At 43.8% G+C, this 20,080-nt stretch overlaps 1 protein-coding gene across 2 annotated transcripts in view; it reads left to right on the plus strand.

Moving 5' to 3' along the window:
- Nucleotides 1–1,821: 1,821 nt before the first annotated feature.
- LOC308074994 (uncharacterized protein) overlaps nt 1,822–20,080 on the plus strand; it is a 28,991-nt gene continuing 10,732 nt past the window's right edge. The window contains exons 1-9 of one of the 2 annotated variants that reach the window (XM_080414569.1): nt 1,822–1,876; nt 2,143–2,254; nt 3,358–3,379; nt 4,003–6,010; nt 6,368–6,534; nt 6,625–6,845; nt 7,011–7,140; nt 7,390–7,487; nt 8,003–8,150. In XM_080414569.1, coding sequence (XP_080270695.1) covers nt 4,024–6,010; nt 6,368–6,534; nt 6,625–6,845; nt 7,011–7,140; nt 7,390–7,487; nt 8,003–8,150 — 2,751 coding nt within the window. In that variant the 5' untranslated portion in view covers nt 1,822–1,876; nt 2,143–2,254; nt 3,358–3,379; nt 4,003–4,023. The remainder of the gene's footprint in view (nt 1,877–2,142; nt 2,255–3,357; nt 3,380–4,002; nt 6,011–6,367; nt 6,535–6,624; nt 6,846–7,010; nt 7,141–7,389; nt 7,488–8,002; nt 8,151–20,080) is intronic. The other variant, XM_080414568.1, reaches the window with a different exon arrangement.

Here is a 20,080-nt window from a genome sequence, read left to right on the forward strand (position 1 = left end):
CAACATAAGCAGAGGCAGAACAGCAGTCTGTTATTGAGAACAGGGATCCATTATTCAGAAATTACAGACTGCTGATTCAGAATGCCTTGACAGACCAATCAGAATCAAGTATTCAACAAACTATGTAATAACATATTGTAGGACACACAATACGTTTACATATCTTTGATTATAAATACATACAGTATATAGGCCTAATTGATCAGTTGAACAGCATGTGCATGACTGTGTACTTAAATTACGTAAAATTCACACCAGCAGCGGTATCGACTTCTACTGCTGCGTTTTGTCCACTAAATGGGTGTGTACAAAAGATCTGAAACACACGTCACCTTTTGGGTGTACACCTAGACCACTTCTATCAATGATATATCTTTTTATTGTGATAATAGATCTATAAGCTTGTGTGTGACCAATTTGGGTTGCCCCGATATGTTGTCAAAGGCTTTTACACATTTTACTTGAAAAACAAATGTTTACATTATAAAAAGTTTATGAGCTTGTACATCAGCTCTTTTCACTATTTTTGTGTGACACCATCGTACGATAAATTAAGAGGTTAAGTATCAGCAGGTAAAGTCTTAAACGGAGAGCGGCCGCTGAGCACCACTGTGCCTCCCGGGCCTGCATGGCTAACCTGGAAGTGGAAGCCGATGGTGTCGATGGATACGGTGGCGCTGCAGGCGTAGTTCTGCAGGGTTCCGGTGAGGAAGGCCTGCGGGAAGAAGAAGCCGCTGATCCAGAGGTCCAGCTCTGCAGGAACCTGATCCTATGGAGCAGGTCACACACCCAGGACGCCAGTGGCTTTAGAGTTCGATAGGCCTGCAGGAGAGCAACGCCACGCACGCCCGCGCACGCACACGCACACACACACACACACACACACACACACACAAAACCACAAGATCATGTAACTTCTGCATTAACCACAACGACCCCATATACTTAGTTGACCGGAGTCCCCCAGGGGTCTATACTGGGCCCTGCATCCATTTTTCTCTCTTTTCCGAAAATAGCGGATCTACAAGCTACAAAATACACTGCAGAATTTGTACAGTATCCATGTTGTAAGTACACTATTGTTACGCTCTATGTACAGTAACCATATTGTTACCTCTCTAGGTCGTCCTCAGACGAGCCCTCCATCGTCGCTTCCAGTCATCCCGGTTCTCCATACACCCGTCTAGAGACTTCTGCAGGGTTGGTTTCAGGGTCCAGCATACACAGCCATATAGGAGAACAGACTCTATAGAAGAAGCTGACTTTGATTTGTCGGGGGAGGTTGGAGTTCCATACACTGGCCATGCCGTTCAGGGCCCTCCATGCAAGTGCCTTCCTCACTTTAAGATCTTGCTCAGTTGAGTTGACCCATGAGCCCAGGTACTTGAAGTCCTTGACTTCCTTCAGAGCAGTGCCTCCTGTTGTTGACAGAGGTAGATGTTCACCAATCTGTGTCATATAGATTTCATAGGACTGTTTAATTTTTCCCCTCATTTGGGACACTAACACTATATACGTTTAATGGCATAACCCTATGAGTATGCAGCTATTGGTATTGCTGGATTCAGTAGAACCACACCTTTCCTACAAGCCCTCTTTGTGTTGCTATGACAATCCATGTTAGAGTCACTACAAAGTAAATAAAACATTCTACATAGTTTTACATTTCCGCCTGTTGTCGGTATGTGTTCAAATGACTATCCCCTGTTTCCAGTCAGATATTGTCATTCAGGTTTTTCTAGAATGTAGAGGGCTGTCCTGACTTCAAGTTGGTCTATTTTCATTCTAATGAGGTTGCATCAGCCTTACACAGGTGTTGATGGGGTTTTGAAAGACAGACGTGCCTGTGTCAATGTGAAGATTATACTTGGAAATTGTAAGTTTAATTTACCACATTATTCTTAATGGTGTTATTTTATGCTACAGGCTGAGCAATTATAATTATATAAAACGTATGTTATAATATGACCATAGTTTTGTATGTATTTCATTTAAAGCGTGAATAGGGCATGACTCTTACCATCATGTATCAATCAACCAACCAGGTCTTGCCAATAGCTCTTGAGTAACATCATCGAAATGCATTGATCACATAAACACTAACGCTAGTGAACTGCGCTCAAAGGCTTTGACTTTTTACAGGGAACATTCTCATTCTACTACTATGCCACCAAAATGTGGAATGCCCTCCATTAAAGGATGTGTAACACTGTTTTCTTAAAAAAAAACATCTATCAGGAGACTACAAGGGGAGGTAAATGTCAATTTCCCATCTATTTTGTACATAATAGTGCTGATAATGTTGATGAACTGAATACCACTGTAGGACCACAATGGAAACAAGTCCCCAGGACTGTGTTTGTGTTACCCTCTTAGCCTTAACGTCTTACTGTACCATGTGCTGTTTACATTTCTGACTAATAAAGTATTCAATCAATTAACCAATTGAATCCGGGGACGCATCTGTGTCATTTTAGATTTCTTTGGCTATTCAAAAATAGCAGATCTACAAGCTCATAGCGCGGCACTCGTGCAAAGCTATGAGCTTGTAGATCTGCTATTTTTGAAAAATCGTGAAAATTTGTACAAATCTTTTAATATATATATATTTGTAACTCAATTTTTTTCTTCTGGGGCGGGGGGTCCCTGGAACAAAATATTCTACAAAATATATATAATTAAAGAAAAAAATCGCAGATCTACAAGCTCATAGCGCTATGAGCTTGTATATCTGCAATTTTTTTTAATTGCCAAAGAAATCTAAAAATGACACAGATTATTTCCCGGTCTAAATGGGTAAAAAAAACAAAAACAACAACAACTGCATCAGCACTGTCAAGCCTGATGTCAGCATTGTGTGTCTGTCTATATTGATACCTAGCATTGTGCAGGCAAAAAAAGGTGTCAGTCATCCATGACATCAGTTCTGTGACGTCTGGCATGTTCATATTTGTCTAGAGTCTAGACCTACAGACAGACAAACAACTTCAACTTTATTAAACAGATTTATATATTAATTTAATGTAATTGTTAATGACATTTGTAGTCCTTTTGCTATTAGATCAGATCGGAGAGTTTGTAAACAAAAGTATAGAGTGGTATTTCTGGGTAGAATGTCTATCTAGAATGATATATCTACACAATATAAAACAGTGTCCAGAACATTAGCTATGTGTCTACTTTGTCAACCTGTGGATATTTAGAAAAAATATATATATTTCTAATAGTCAACAACAATATATTTATTAAAGCTGCCACACTTCATAGTATTTTAAAAGCAAATACGTTTTCAATGGCACAACATTATGTGACTACAATATTATGAAAAATACCCTTACTAGCCATTTTCTTTTTCAGATTGATTAACAAGTGTTGTCAGGTAAGACAACTACATAGAATGTCCTGTTCTCAGTCTGAAATAAGGAAGTTAAAAGTCTAGAGGAAAGGTAACATCAATACGGGCATTTAGAGCTGAATTACTAGACTGGTCCAAGGAATGAAGAACTAAGAGCTTTTCAAAAGTAAATATAATATGGAAATGGAACAATATAGAGACATGAAATTATTTTTACTGTTTGTTCTACTAGTGGGTTCATGCTTGACCATAAATACAGAATATGTACACATTTCATAATTTATTTGATATATTTCAGCTAAAACATCCTACTTTCAGACTACTGAAAAGTATGACTAGTCAGGTTTAGAATGATAGTCATTTCAAAGTGGTGGTTTCATGAAGAAAAGGCAAGTGCAACCAGTATTCTACGTGAAATACCTGCATCTTAACTGGCTGGAGTGACAGAGAGACAAGTCTAATATCAAATCTTTGGTAAAGGTCAAGTTCAAGTACAGTTTTTTTAGGTGCTCTGCAGAGTACACAACAATCTCATATACAGTTCTAACCCTCCACCTTCTTTAACATGTGTAGAAAATATAAAGCTCATGATATATAAGTAATAGATGTACTGGTCAGATGTATTAAACTGTTTTTCTTTTACCCAGCAGTTAATCTGAAGCAAAGAAATGGATCTATTTGCGCAGAGTGGGAATTTTACATTCCAATTAGTTCCACCAGTGACTGCAGCTGCCCGAAGAGAAACACATCATATAATACAGTTCATTATTAGGGACAACCTCAAGAAGCTCAAAAGATTTATCAGAGACAAAGACATTAATGGCCTCTACCCATGCAAGGAGTTGAATGATCATATATGTCCTCTGACTGCTGCTGTGGCATTTCACAGGGAGGACATTTGTGCCTTTCTTCTGAGTGAAGAAGGTGTAAACCCAGATCGGTTATCCACAAATAAATGGACCCCTCTGGATTATGCCTCAATTAAGAAAACACCACTTGATTTTGTGCAGAGGCTGCTTGCAGCAGGAGCAAATCCAAATGGTACCACACCATTTCCCTTCTCAATGCTGACACCACTTCTCAATGCTGCCGTCAATGATAGGGATGATATCATGAAAGTCCTCATCAAAGCTGGAGGGATTGTAAATTTATTCAATACTACAAGTCATGAAAAAGCAATTTACAACAGAAAAGTGTCTGAAATGATGGATAAGCTTGCATTGAGTGGTGATGACTTTTATTTCAAAATCAAACTTTTTATTGATCTCACACTTGCTGTACAACAGAAAACACCAACAGAGGTTTTCAGCATTTTTGATCGTTATATGCTGGAGGAAAATCCCCAGACCCATATAAACATGATTGACGGACTCTTTAATGTTAAGGGGCCACCAGCAAAAGAGTATCGTCAGAGAACTCTTCAGTGGTTGAAGGACAACGAAAAGCTGAACTTCTACATTGAAAATGCAGGCAAGCGGCTTCCAAAACTTCCCAATGAACAAACACAGGGTACAGTTGTCAGAAATCTAAGTGCAGTTTTCTGCACACTGAGAGAGATATCCAGTGAGGTATCACTGGCTATTATCCCCGAACTACTGATACTCCTCTACGCAAGCACTCCTGAAATACAGCATGTAGTTTTGAAGACGCTCTATGTGATTACACAGAAAACTAAAGTAAAAGATAACTGGAATCAGAACCTGATCGACAAATTATGCAAAGCGCTTGTTCCTTTTGTGAAGAAAGAGCAGTTGCTTGTTCCTTTTGTGAAGAAAGAGAAGTTTAATATGAGGGAGTATACATACGGCATACTGGCAAACCTTCCATTTGAGCGTGCCACAAACAGCTTTATGTCAATGGGAATAGATCATGTGCCTGAGGATATCATTGCATCTGCAGACATGGAGACAGATGACAACCTGAAAGAAAGGCTTCGAGAATTGAAAAGGTATCTAAACAAGCCATCCTCAGAATGTGAAGTTTCCACGATCACCAATACAGAGCCACCAGGCACCAAGCATGTAAAGCAAGAGAAGCTGAAAGATGAAGTTCATGTTGATGCAGAAAAGCCAACAACTGTTCCTGTTGAGGAATCTGGTCTGACTGAAAGTTCACATGTGCAGCCTGTCGACCCCATTGTCAGTACATCACCAAAAGTACGAAAATGGCACCAAATAAGTGACAGATGGAGGCAGCAGTTAGAGAAGCTTGCAAATATTGATAACTGTAAAGTTATCAAAGTCGGGAGCCTTATGTTTGTGGAAGATGATGAATTCCGCATTGCAAAGGGAAGTGATGGAACTGAGGTCTTCTTGGGGTTAAGAGATGATGGCACTGAAGTCGCAGTTAAGAGAATGACTAAATCCAACTACCAAGTGCTGAAGATTGAGGAAGGCTTTTTACGTCTTCCAGAGCTTGATGATCCTTCGATCGTACGATATGTTGACTTCACAGAGGATAAATACTTTGGTTACCTTGGACTTCAGTTATATGAATACACACTGGAAGAATACATCAAACGTGACTTTCCTGAAGACAGCCTTTCTGAATTGAGGAGGGAACTTGCCAATCAGTTTCTCAAAAGCCTAAGTATTCTTCATCGTCAGAATCCTCCTATTCTCCACCGGGATATCAAGCCTCAGAATGTGCTGATTGGTAAGCTACAATAAACAAGCAGATAATATAATAAACATAAGCAACACGCACGCACGCACGCACACACACACACACACACACACACACACACACACACACACACACACACACACACACACACACACACACACACACACACACACACACACACACACACACACACACACACACACACACACACACACACACACAGTATAGTATATACTGTACAGTGTGTGTGTGTGTGTGTGTGTGTGTGTGTGTGTGTGTGTGTGTGTGTGTGTGTGTGTGTGTGTGTGTGTGTGTGTGTGTGTGTGTGTGTGTGTGTGTGTGTCTCTCTCAATCTAAAAACCTTGATCTACCCAATTTGCCCTGCAGATATTCAAAAGCGAGCAAGATTGGCTGATTTTGGAATAAGCCGTCGATTACCAGAAGGACAAACAACCCACCGTACAAGCAGTGCAGGAACGAAATGCTGGAAGGCAAAGGAGACTTTGGATGAAGACGAAGATGATATCCCATATAAAAGGAGCACTGACATCCAGGTTGTTGTTTTTTTTCTGTGTGAGAAGTTAATGAATGGGAATGAAATGAATGATTAAAATACTTACAAAACTATGATGCTCATTCTTAAGGTGGCTGGAATGTTAACATATTACATCCTATCTGGAGGACACCATCCATTTGGCAAAGCGGCTAGATGTGTAGGTAACATTTTGGATGGAGCCTACAATCTGGATAAGGTTCAGGATGTGGTTGCTAAGGATCTCATTGAGCAGATGATCAATGAAGACCCAAAGAAAAGACCTAAAGTGGAGGAATGCTTGGCTCATCCCTTCTTTTGGTTAAACGAGAGGTACTATAAGCTAAAACATTTCCTATCCACATATTGTTCATTCATTCACTGATATTTAAACGTTATTATACATTTAATCTTAATCAGTTTCATCCTACAGTAAGGTATGTATATTCTACAAATCTGTTCAGAGTAGCCTAATGTTTTCAGTACTTTTCTTTCCAGGAGAGTAGAGTACCTGAGGAACATTGGAAATGAAAAAGAAGTTCAGAACTATCGAAATGCTGACAAGGACCTCATCGGTGCATTAGACCAGTATGCTGAGCAGGGACAGTTCAACGCGTGGAAACGCAAGGTGAGTTTATTTCAAATAGTGTGAGAAAACATAAAACCGCTGTTGCAATTTGACAATTGTTTTTTATTTCTCCATTGTATTCCTTCTATTCTTTATTTAAATGCATTTGTATGCCTTTAAATGCCTTATATAAAGCACCGTGAAATGCCTTTGTTTATGAAATGAGCTATACAAATTAACTTGTTTTGTCAATGTAACAACATGTTCCCAAGTCCATTTTATCTAAGTTGTTGTCTAATGTTTTTCCAGTTCCCACCTGCGTTGGTCCAGAAGATGGATGGCAAGAAGCCCTACCCTGAGAACACATTTGGACTGCTGCGCTTCATACGCAATGCACGTGAGCACCAGTAAGTTGAGTTAAAAACAACATCACTCTGGTCAATATGTGTAAATACAAAAATATTTGGTTTCTTTATTTCTATGATGTGTGGACTGTGGAGCACTCCTCCTGGAGCACTTCCTTCGTTGTCAAAACGAAATAATTTCCTGGAATGTCTGAGTCAGTTCTCTGTATCAGAATTTTAGGACAAAAATATCAAAAGTATGAATTTATCATCAAGGAAATCAACCCAATGGGCCACAGGTTGCAGTTCACATTAGCCATCATCAGAGTGTTTATCTGCAATTCCTTATACAGGTTTACATCATGCAGTATGGAGTTCTCCTCGAATGACCACAACAGTACAGGCCAATGAAAAATTATTGTATTCACATTGCCATTCTCTTCTATTGAATCCTGTCAAATAGGTTTGATCATATTGCAGAAAATGATATGGCGGTTGTATTACTATAGCTGTGAGTGTGGTCACAGGTCACCATCAGAATATGTGACTTGAGTGACCTCTGCTCTCTCTGTTTACAGAGCTGCGGATGTAGCTCATCTTGACCTGATGGAGATGTTTCCTGGTCTGTTTGGACGCGTTTACAAGTTTGCCCAAGAACAAGGCTGGAACTCAAGGACCACCCTGGAGGAAATGTTTAAAAGATTAGATATTGCGTGGAAACGCAAGGTGAGTTTATTTCAAATTGTGTGAGAGAACATAAAACCACTGTTGCAATTTGACATTTGTTTTTTATTTCTCTTTTGTATTCCTTCTATTCTTTATTTAAATGTATTTGTATGCCTTTAAATGTCTTATATAAAGCACTGTGAAATGCCTTTGTTTATGAAATGTGCTATACAAATTAACTTGCTTTGTAAATGTAACATGTAAATGTAACATGTAGGCCTATGTGTGGGCCGACTGTAGACCGAGGTCCCACACCCCCCTTGCCGTGCGCCCTCGCAGACGGCGCCCCAGCCTGTGAGGCTGGTGTCCGTCGCGATGACCCTCCGTGAGATCACAGCACCTATGCTGACACCCTCTGACAGAAAAAGTGCGCGTGACCACAGCCCGAGTGAATCCATGCAAAGTGGAGACACCAGACCTTGTCGAGACTCCATGGTAGGCGGGATCCTGAGAGCCCGCATCCACCTTTGAAAAGGTCTCATAAATAGCCTGCTTAGGCGGATCAGGTGTATGGCCGAAGCCATGAGACCCGCCACCTGCATGCATAGCTTGTAAGTGACTTTCTTTCCTACTCGGAAAGACCTCACACAGGACAGGAAGCCGTCTATCTCACCTGGGACAGACGTGCTATGAGCGTGGTCGAGTCCAGTGAGATCCCTATAAGGGAGGTCTGCTGAGACGGAACCAAAACGCTCCTTTGGAAATTGACGGTGAAACCCGAACAGTAAGCGTCCCTCAGGTCTATGTTGGTCCACCGGTCCCTGTGACGTACCATGCGCAGGAGCGCCACGGTCGTCAGCATACGAAACTTGAATTTCATAAGAGACTTGTTGAGACCCCTTAATCCAGAATGGGTCGTATATCCTCCCCCCTTCTTTTTGACCAGAAAATATTTCGAAGAAAACCCAGTCGGTTCCGATTCGTAGATAGTTTTCTGATAGTGCCCTTGCTCAGGAGAGAGAGACCCTCTCTCCCAGAGACATGGCTGCATTACCTCTCCGCATGAAAGAAACAACATTGCGCCTGACATGGAAAGAACCACATCAGTGCAACCGCAGTGTGTTGTTGTTGTTGTCCAGGTGAGCTGACCAGTACAACCACAATGTGTTACTGTTGTACTGAGCCTGACCAGTACAAACACAGTGTAACACTGACGTACCTGCTGCAATAAAAAAAACACTGTGTTGTTGTGAGTGAGGCTAGTTAGCCGCTAAGTGAAACAACAGTAGCCTGACCGGGGGCTATGCTAGCATAGAAGCTATCGAAGCTAGTCAAAGGCTGACTCACCATGAACGAGGAGACGTTGAAATCCGTTTCCAAGGGGATCGGTGACGTCGTCACGTGATCCAGCGGGTCTGCACGCGTGGTGCCCGCTGGAGGTCGTGGAGGGTAGCGGTGGTAGGTGGTCACCGCGGTGTTGCCTCAGCGGGGCTGGCTATGCGCTGCACTAGAGAAACAACACTGCTATGTGTCGTTGTGAGTGAGGGCAGTTAGCCGCTAAGTGAAACATGGGAGAACAATACCTTGTCCGACATGGGAGGTTTCACGGTGAATTGCATTCTGTAACCCTTCCGTATGGTGCGTAACACCCAAGAAAAAAGGGTTGCAAGCTTTCCATTGCGTCATTCGCCCCACAGACCATTTGGTTGATACCATGGGAACTAGTGACGTCGTTGTCTGATCCAGTGGGCCCGTACGTGTGGCGCCCGCTACAGACAGTATGGGCGTTATATGACTGACCGGGGAATTTGGGGAAGTCACGTGACCGTGCACGAGATTCCTCCTCAACGTCAACATCCAGTCTAGCCTGGTCGTCGCCATCTTGTCTAGCCCTGGCTGTCGAGTTTGAGTTGTTAGTCGGGCCCTCTTCCTCGGTGGAGACGTTCTGTCGCCCTCCAGAGACGAGGGGGGCACAGTACACAGAGGGTTGTAAACACGCTTGGTCCTCTCTGATAGCGCCCTTGCTTAGGAGAGAGAGAACCTCCTCTCCCAAAGTCAGCGCTGCTCCGCCCGTCGCATGGGAGAACAAACCTTGTCCGACATGGGGGGTTTTGCGGAGAAATACATCTTGTAACCCTTCTGTATGGTGCGGAGCACCCAAGGAGGCGGGTTGCAAGCTTTCCACTGTGTTAACCAGCGAGCGGGAGGGTTGGGGGGGGCGTGGCTGCTGGCGTCATTTGTCCCACAAACCGTTCGGTCGTTACCATGGGAACTAGTGACGTGGTCGGTCGATCTGGTGGGGCCACACGTGTGGCACCCCCTAGAGACAGTATAGGCGTTATATGACTGACTGGGGAATTCGAGGAAGTCACGTGACCCCGCACGCCTCCTCGATGTCAACATCCGGTTTAACCTGGTTCTCGCCATCTTGCCTACCTTCCGTGCGGCCATCTTGTGAAATCCCTCTACTACAGTGGCGTTTTGGCGCCCTCTGTTGGACGGGAGATAAAACCGGCATGACCCCTGTGCCAAGGTGCAAAGGCGCCCTCTGGCGGACAGAGGTGATACTTGTCTTATTATCTGCACTGGTGTTATTAAATTCAGTGTAACAAACACATTGGCATAATGGCGAACATTCACGTGCCTTTACTTGTAAATGGTATTGTTGACAATAAAGTTGAACCTTGAACCTTGATTATATAACAATATATTGATTTTAGGGTTTAAATAACTCAAGTGTAAAAACATATTGGCACAATGACAAGCATTACATAACAATGTATTGACACAATGATAGGCATTATATGTTGTATCCAGCAGTGTTTGGAAAGCCGAGCACCGGTGCTTTTCCTAGCACTGTGGACTTATTTCGACAGAGTTTGAATAATGCAAGGTTTGGTTCTTTGTAACAAATTTATTGGCACAAAAAACAGGCATTATATGTTGTACCGACCTCACAGAAATGTGCAAAAATTCCCTCTTTTTCTTGGTTGCAGCGGAGTGGTCCCTGACCCTGTCCTCTTAGTCCAGTGAGGGTCCCTCTCTTTTCCCCAACGTCAACGGGGGTATCTGCTCCCACCCACTCTGACCTTGCAGACCTGGGTGGGGCGGTCGGCAATGCTGTGTCTCCTTCTAGGTCTGTCAGACACTGGGAGGAACAGGGTGGTCAGGGTGGTCAGGTACCCCGCCCACGAGGGTGTCGGGTAGCGTCGCGACGTTGTGACCTGGCAGCATTGGGGGGAGGAGGGGGCTCAAAGACGTCCGACGCCGCCTCGCGTTTGAGGTCCTGCAGCCTCAAGCTCAGGGAACTTACGGGGATCGGCGTGGCCCTTACAGGCGGTATGGAAGTTCCCTTTAGATCCAGTGGCCACTGGCAGCTTCCTCACACGGGGCTGGTGAGGTTCTGGGGCGACCATGCCTGGGAACGCCGACGTGGGTGCGGAGGAGGAGGCTTGTATCTCCTCAACTGGAAGCTGCTGCCTGCACCTAGCCACCGCCCTCTCGAAGACGGAGGAAATGGAGAGCTTGGTGGTGCTTGGGGTCTCGTCGGTGGCTTCTCCGGGGCCCTGGAGAGAGAGCTGACCAGATGAGCAGGACGGGAGGGGGGTGCTGGTGGAGATTACTTCTCCGATATGGGCCGCTGTGGCTCCGGAGTCGGCTCCATGCTCGGGGCTGGGGCTGTGCGAGACGCTGTCGCTGGAGCCCTGGTAGCACGGGAGTTCCCCCTCGTCGTCCTCCTCCTCCTCTCCGCCCGAATATTCCTTGTCCGAGTAATAAACGTCCTCCTGGGGCTGGAACCTGCCGTTTGGAAGGACCGCTTGGGAGAGGGGGGGGAAGGGCCACTGGTGTGTTGTTCCAGAAGAGAACCATCAGGAACAATAACGGCGGATGGTGCCTGGCCACGGCGGGGCTGGGAGTAGTGAATATCAGTATTCACAGCGGCGGTGGTCAGGTGTTGGTTTCTGCGGTTCCGTGGGAGGCTAGTGCTGCGACCCACAGGGCCCGTGGCAGTGGTGGGGTCCCATCAAGGTGCTGCGAGCGATGAGAACCACCGCTCGTGGCTACTGGGGTCGAGGGGGGAGGTGGGAGTGCCGTTGCGGCGTGTCACGAGAGCCGCTAACGCCGCTAGCATCCAAGGCCTCAGCGTCTCCGCGGTGCAAGGGGCCGGTGATGGCGGGCGACTCACCGCTGCTGCTGTCTCCGGCGATCAGGGCCGAGTAGTCTGGGAGTCCACATCGCCCTGATGGTAGGGGGCCATCGTAGGAGGAGACGCTGCTAGCGTTGGCCATCGTGAGAGGCGGTCGTGAGCTAGGCTAACAGCTCTATACGGGGAGTTAGCCTAAAGAAACGAGGTGCTAGCGGAAGCTGTGGCTGTAGTCTAGCAGCTAAAGTGGCTAGTTAGCAGCTAAGGTAGCTAGTTAGTAGCTAAAGGTGGCTAGTTAGCCAACTCGCCACGAGGTAGAAATAAGCTGTAAAGATGGTTTCTGGAGCGAGAGAAAGCCCGTGGGCGATTTATCCTAATCTCCACTTTTAGGGCTAAAGCTGGTTTCTCTCGTGAAGACTGGAATCGAAGATTGTAGTTGTTTGTTAAATAAATTCAGTTTTAATGCGTGTGAGCCGTAGTTACATCTGCTAACAGAGGAACTGAAGGGAGGAAGTACTACGTCACGACCGGGCCTTATATGTCCTTCCGGAAAGGGGAAGGGACGGCCGGTGACGTGACATACCCTCTTGCCCAATGAATGGGCCCCGGGAGCGTATTGTGTGTAGCTCTGTTGCATCGCCAGATGGCGCTGTTTCCCATAGTGAGTGTCTCACGACTCAGAACGACAAAGAACTACACACACTGAAGAGCACTCTTAGGGTGGCCTTTGAGTTCTTAAGTGTGACATGTTTGTGCAAAAATTATTAATTCTCGAAATGTCTTCAATTCTACAGTTGTATAATATAGGATTTGAATTACAATAATATTTTAATCATATCTTTAGAGCAAAAAAGGTTCTCAAAAGTGTGGTCTGAGGACCCCCAAGGGTCCTTGAGGGAGTTCCAGGGGGTCCACAGCAAACGAGGAACAGTTTAATCACTTTAACCCTATTTTATACTTTGTTTGAAAATAGCTTTTTGAGCTTTTTGAGCTTGTAGATCGGCTATTTTCGAAACATTTTGATAAATCTTGAAAACATTTCCCTAGCAGAAAATATTTTCAGGTGGGGGTCTGCAGCCAAATGCATGTTAATTTGGGGGTCCTTGACATGAAAATGTTTGAGAACAACTGCTGTAGAGTTTTCAACGGGTCTGAAATTACAATCGAACCGAAACGGACCCAGTTGAGTTGAAGCCCAAGCCCCATACCCACCCCATAACCCCCCACCCAACCCACCCTGATCGCCCCCCCATACCCCCACCCCCATATCCCCGACATTCGCCACACCCCCATTTTCCCGTCCCCTTCCTACCTGAAAGCCCCCCTATACCCACCCGTCACACCCATCCCCATACCCCCCACACAGCCCCCTGCACCCCTCCTTGCACCACCATCGCACCACCATCGCACCACCAATAAGCAGACATGCCAGTGTCGCCATGTCTGCTTATTATAAGCGGCTTCTTTCTAAAATGTAGTTGATATTTGGGCTTGTTTCCAAATGTTTTGATTGCTGTTTAAACCAGTGGTTCTCAAACATGTTCATGTATTTTTCCACAGACCCCCATCTGAAATTATAATTTGTGGCAGGGAGCCCCTAACAAATATGTGTCAAAAATATTCCACATTTTGAAAAGCAAATAAAAATATTTTGCAAAAAAAAAAAAAATCCACATTTTGGACTTTTTCCCCCTCAAGATTTTTTTGTAAATAGCAGATCTACAAGCTCACAATGGGTTGCGAAGCGTTGTGAGCTTGTAGATCAGCAATTTTCAAATATATAATATCCCATGTCTAGGTAAAGTGCTCTTGGCATAGTTATTTTTCTTTTGGGCTTGTTTTCATAGACCTGGCTGCTTATTTCTCTCACAATATCTGGCAACACTGGCTGTCCTCGCAAACTTCATCTAGTTACATATATGTCCAAGGATTCGTTAGTGATGTCATATCACTGGGACATCCTTAGTATCTTCATGCAGTTTAACTTCCGTGTCGCATAGTATTGACATCACTGTCACATCCTTGGTATTATGATCCTAGCCTTTCGTGACGGTGTTTGTTTACCAGCGCTGCTACTCCACGCTGTATTTTTTTTTTCAAGCTTGCGCTTATGAAACACTACACAGGATTATTATTTCATGTCAACATTCAAGTACAACTATCAGAAGATAACTCAGGTAAAGTAATGCCTCACTCTACAAGGGCCGATGGCCGCAGCTAATGGGAGTGGCCGAGTGGGGAAAGAAGGTTGAACAAAGTGTTACGGACACCCCATTGGGGCTGTCTTTTGAGATGGTCTGACTGAGACACGCCGAGACATGTAGTGCGGAAAGGAATGAGACCAATCTCTCATGACGCAAATAACGTCACGAATATTGCGAATATTACTAGATATCTAAAAACACAGATTACTCAAAAAAAAAACCCAGGATCTTGTTTATTGACTCCTAAACTTCATTAAAAGACCGAAAACTTCTTCCAGGGGTGAAGTGCTCCTTTAAGAAGAAATTTCCTCTTAAGTACTGTTGCTGAATGAGGCCCAATTCTGCCTTTTAAGAACGTTTCATGAATCTGACTCGACTTCTCTTAGGAATTCACTTAAGGCAGGTACAGACTGCAGGACCTTTAAGTGGTCGGGGGTCATCTGATCGTTAAGCATAACACACTGCAGGAGTTTATTTCTTGAAATCGGCTGTCATAATATCGTTGTGGTCTTCACAACAGGATTGATCCCCGACCAGGGCTGACACACTGTAGGATAGTTCACTAGGATGCTATCTCCAGAGTCAGACCCAATACATACATTTGTGTTTATTCCAATTCATTTTAATCGACGTATCCCGTGATATGCCTCTCTCCCTCTCCCTCTCCCCCTCTCTCTCTCGCACGTCAAGTGCGCTGAAGTCAGTGACAGCGTTGCCATGTCTGCTTATTATAAGCGACTTAGGGATTGTTTTTCTGTAAAGTTGCTTGAAAGTGTAGTTGCTTTTTTGGCCTTGTTTCCTAATATTGTTTGAACCAGTTGTTCTCAAACATTTTCATGGCAAGGACCCCCAAATTAATAATAATAATTAATTGTCCGCAGAGGCGCAGACCTCCCCCTTCTGAAAATATATTGTGCCATAGACCCCCATACAAGATCTGTGTGGATTTGGAAAATATTCCACAAATTCCGCCCCCCCCCCCAATTTCTTCTTTAAAAATAGCCTATCTACAACGTGAGCTTGTAGATCGTCTATTTTCAAGTATCCAATGTATTTGTATATAGGCTTAAAGTGCTCATAGTTGTTGGGCTTGTTTTCACAAACCTGGTTGCTTATTTCTCTCGCAAAATCTGGCAACAGTCACAGACAATGACACACACACACACACACACACACACACACACACACATCGCTCGCTCTCTGTGTCTTTCTCTCTCTCTCTATCTCTGTGCAATAGTCTCAAATAAACAGCCCCCTTCGAGCATGCTCACTCACTCTCATTCTGTTTTATAATAATGTTTAACTTAATACAGGACTGGACGGTAACTATGAGGGGGATCTGTTTGTTGTGGTCACGGTGGCTGTAATGTGCTCTCATTGGCTGTAGCATTCATCTCTTTGCAAGGTGGTCGCAGCTCCTTTCATACTGTACGATATTGTCTGCTGTCCTGTCTGGGACAGAGCTGAATATCTAACATGGTAGTTATCTGAAAACGGTTGGAAAGCCGTCGCAGAGCGGATAATCGCGGCCACATCGTCTCGCGGAACCTTTCACACAGAGCGAGCATTAGCTCGCCGATCAAAGGCCGATCTGTGTCAGATCGGGAGGTTTTGTCGGCGAGCGCCAAAAAATTTCGGCGACAGCAATATCGGACCAAATCTCCTGCAGTGTGTACCTGCCCTTAGGAAGAAATGTAAGAGGAAACATTAGGAACTTATTGCTGCATGAGGCCCATTGACTGCATGACTGCATGGCTCTGCCGGCAGTCACACCTGTGTGTGATTGCTGCACACAGAAATCACACACAGAAATAAAGTTGAGAGAATGAAGTAAAGAATACCTAAACTAAAGTCTAAAGATGGTTCACCAGACTCCAAACATAAAAATAAATAAATAAATAGTTCTGTGGAGGTACTTCTGAAGTGAACAGCACATTATTTAATTGAATTAATGAATGCATATTATTATTTCTCTCACATTAAATAACATATCACCACTAGACATCAATGTAAATTTGTTGAAAATGGCATGTTATCCATATTTCATGTTCAGGAGTAGCGTTAGTAGTGGATATAAAACATTTTATTACTGAAAGCTGGTGGGTGGATATGGAGGGTCTTTAAGGTAGCAGCTGCTTGGTATGTAATGGGGTGGAAATATGGGTGTGGTGGGTGATATGGTGGTGCAAGGAGGGGTGTAGGGGGCTGTGTGTGTGTGTGGGGGGGGGTATGGGGATGGGTATAGGGGGGCTTTCAGGTAGGAAGGGGACAGGAAAATGGGGGTGTGGCGAATGTCGGGGATATGGGGGTGGGGGTATGGGGGGGCGATGAGGGTGGGTTGGGTGGGGGGTTGTGGAGTGGGTATGGGGCTTGGGCTTCAACTCAACCGGGTCCGTTTGGGTTAGATTCAGACCCATTGAAAACTCTAAAGCAGTTGTTCTCAAACCTTTTCATGTCAAGGACCCCCAAATTGACTTGCATTTGGCTGCAGACCCCCACCTGAAAATATTTTCTGCCTGGGATTTTTTGAAAAGATTTATCAAAATGTTTCGAAAATAGCCGATCTACAAGCTCAAAATGGCCAGTAATGGGACACGTTGTGAGCTTGTAGATCGGCTATTTTCAAACAAAGTATAAAATAGGGTTAAAGTGATTAAACTTTTCCTCGTTTGCTGTGGACCCCTGGAACTCCCTCAAGGACCCCTGGGGGTCCCCAGACCACACTTTGAGAACCACTGCTCTAAAGATATGATAAAAATATTATTGTAATTTAAATCCTATATTATACAACTGTAGAATTGAAGAAACTTCGAGAATTAATTATTTTTGCACAAATATGTCACACTTAAGAACTCAAAGGCCAGCCTAAGAGTGCTCATCAGTGTGTGTAGATTCTGTTCTTACCTGAGAACAGATCATAGCTAAGAAAACATTGGAGTATACCAAAATCTTCTTAAAAACCTCTTAAATGGGTCTAAGAAAAAAAATCCTCTTAAGAAAGTGTGCGTAGATTCTGTTCTTACCTAAGAACAGATCACAGCTAAGAAAACATTGGAGAATACCAAAATCTTCTTAAAAACTTCTTAAGTGGGTTTAAGAAGAAATTTCCTCTTAAGTACTGTTGCTGAATGAGGCCCAATTCTGCCTTTTAAGAACGTTTCATGAATCTGACTCGACTTCTCTTAGGAATTCACTTAGGAAGAAATGTAAGAGGAAACATTAGGAACTTATTGCTGCATGAGGCCCATTGACTGCATGACTGCATGGCTCTGCCGGCAGTCACACCTGTGTGTGATTGCTGCACACAGAAATCACACACAGAAATAAAGTTGAGAGAATGAAGTAAAGAATACCTAAACTAAAGTCTAAAGATGGTTCACCAGACTCCAAACATAAAAATAAATAAATAAATAGTTCTGTGGAGGTACTTCTGAAGTGAACAGCACATTATTTAATTGAATTAATGAATGCATATTATTATTTCTCTCACATTAAATAACATATCACCACTAGACATCAATGTAAATTTGTTGAAAATGGCATGTTATCCATATTTCATGTTCAGGAGTAGCGTTAGTAGTGGATATAAAACATTTTATTACTGAAAGCTGGTGGGTGGATATGGAGGGTCTTTAAGGTAGCAGCTGCTTGGTATGTAATGGGGTGGAAATATGGGTGTGGTGGGTGATATGGTGGTGCAAGGAGGGGTGTAGGGGGCTGTGTGTGTGTGTGGGGGGGGGTATGGGGATGGGTATAGGGGGGCTTTCAGGTAGGAAGGGGACAGGAAAATGGGGGTGTGGCGAATGTCGGGGATATGGGGGTGGGGGTATGGGGGGGGCGATGAGGGTGGGTTGGGTGGGGGGTTGTGGAGTGGGTATGGGGCTTGGGCTTCAACTCAACCGGGTCCGTTTGGGTTAGATTCAGACCCATTGAAAACTCTAAAGCAGTTGTTCTCAAACCTTTTCATGTCAAGGACCCCCAAATTGACTTGCATTTGGCTGCAGACCCCCACCTGAAAATATTTTCTGCCTGGGATTTTTTGAAAAGATTTATCAAAATGTTTCGAAAATAGCCGATCTACAAGCTCAAAATGGCCAGTAATGGGACGCGTTGTGAGCTTGTAGATCATCTATTTTCAAACGAAGTATAAAATAGGGTTAAAGTGATTAAACTGTTCCTCGTTTGCTGTGGACCCCCTGGAACTCCCTCAAGGATCCCTGGGGGTCCTCAGACCACACTTTGAGAACCACTGCTCTAAAGATATTATAAAAATATTCTTGTAATTTCAATCCTATATTATACAACTGTAGAATTGAAGAAACTTTGAGAATACATAATTTTTGCACGAACATGTCACGCTTAAGAACTCAAAGGCCACCCTAAGAGTCCTCTTCAGTGTGTGTAGATTCTGTTCTTACCTGAGAACAGATCACAGCTAAGAAAACATTGGAGTATACCAAAATCTTCTTAAAAACTTCTTAAGTGGGTCTAAGAAAAAATGTCCTCTTACGAAAGTGTGCGTAGATTCTGTTCTTACCTAAGAACAGATCACAGCTAAGAAAACATTGGACTATACCAAAATCTTCTTAAAAACCTCTTAAGTGGGTTTAAGAAGACATTTTCTCTTAAGAACGGTTGCTGCATGAGGCCCATTGTTCTCCAATATGGCCTGATCTTATGAATGAGAAATTATTGTCAATACCAACACCAATGTTGACAGATGTTATTAGAGAAACGAGCCCAAAAGAAGTGAATAGGCCGTATGATCACACTCAGGGGGTCCCCAGCAAAATGACTTAATATAGCATCAACCAATAATAATAATATTAATAACAACAACAAAATTCCAGGCCTGTCCTGTAGAGAAAATTATTATTTCATATTATTACTATTTATTTAATGATAGAGAATTAGAGATGTAAATTACTTGATAATTCTCTAACAAAAAGCTTCAACTTATTACTTTGAAAAGAACACAATGTGTAGAGATAAGAAATAACAAACAGTGGTGGAAGAAACAAGTAACCCTAGCATCCCTATTCGGGCCATGACATGATAGGTGAACATTATAGCAATTTTCTTTTTAAAATGGCAAAGATAGGTAAATATTTGTGTGACACAATGGTACCTCAATGGTACCTCTCACTGGTGGGAGGAGACTGAAAACACCTGCTGTACTGTCTCGTCAAGGACCACTTCATATCTTAGTTGGGCATGAACACTTTTCACCCGGCTAACAGCCTATGATATGGGTTCAACCCATTCTGCTTGTAGAGCATCGTTGAGTATCTGCGGGCCGGACAGACAAACAAACATGCTACTTGCTACCTAAGATTTTGTGGTTAGGGTCCGTAGATAAAGGCTTATATGTTGTGCAGTGGTGTCATGGAAGCCACACGGAGTAGGACGGCATGTGGCCAGTGATTTTTTCACGCGCAAGTTAAGGCACGGTACAGTGCACGCGCGTTCACGCATGTGCAAGCTAGAACGTGCCCCCCCCCCCCCCCCCCCCCCCCCCGTAGATTCACGAGCCAAGTACCCAAATGGCTACTTTGCATAACAGGTTTAGTGAGTGTGAAAATGTTTCCTCAGATTCCTCACACCTCACATCTATAGGCTACACGGTAAGCAACACAGCATGT

Source organism: Gymnoscopelus braueri, assembly GCF_963280865.1.
Source record: "Gymnoscopelus braueri genome assembly, chromosome: 19".
Taxonomy (NCBI): domain Eukaryota; kingdom Metazoa; phylum Chordata; class Actinopteri; order Myctophiformes; family Myctophidae; genus Gymnoscopelus; species Gymnoscopelus braueri.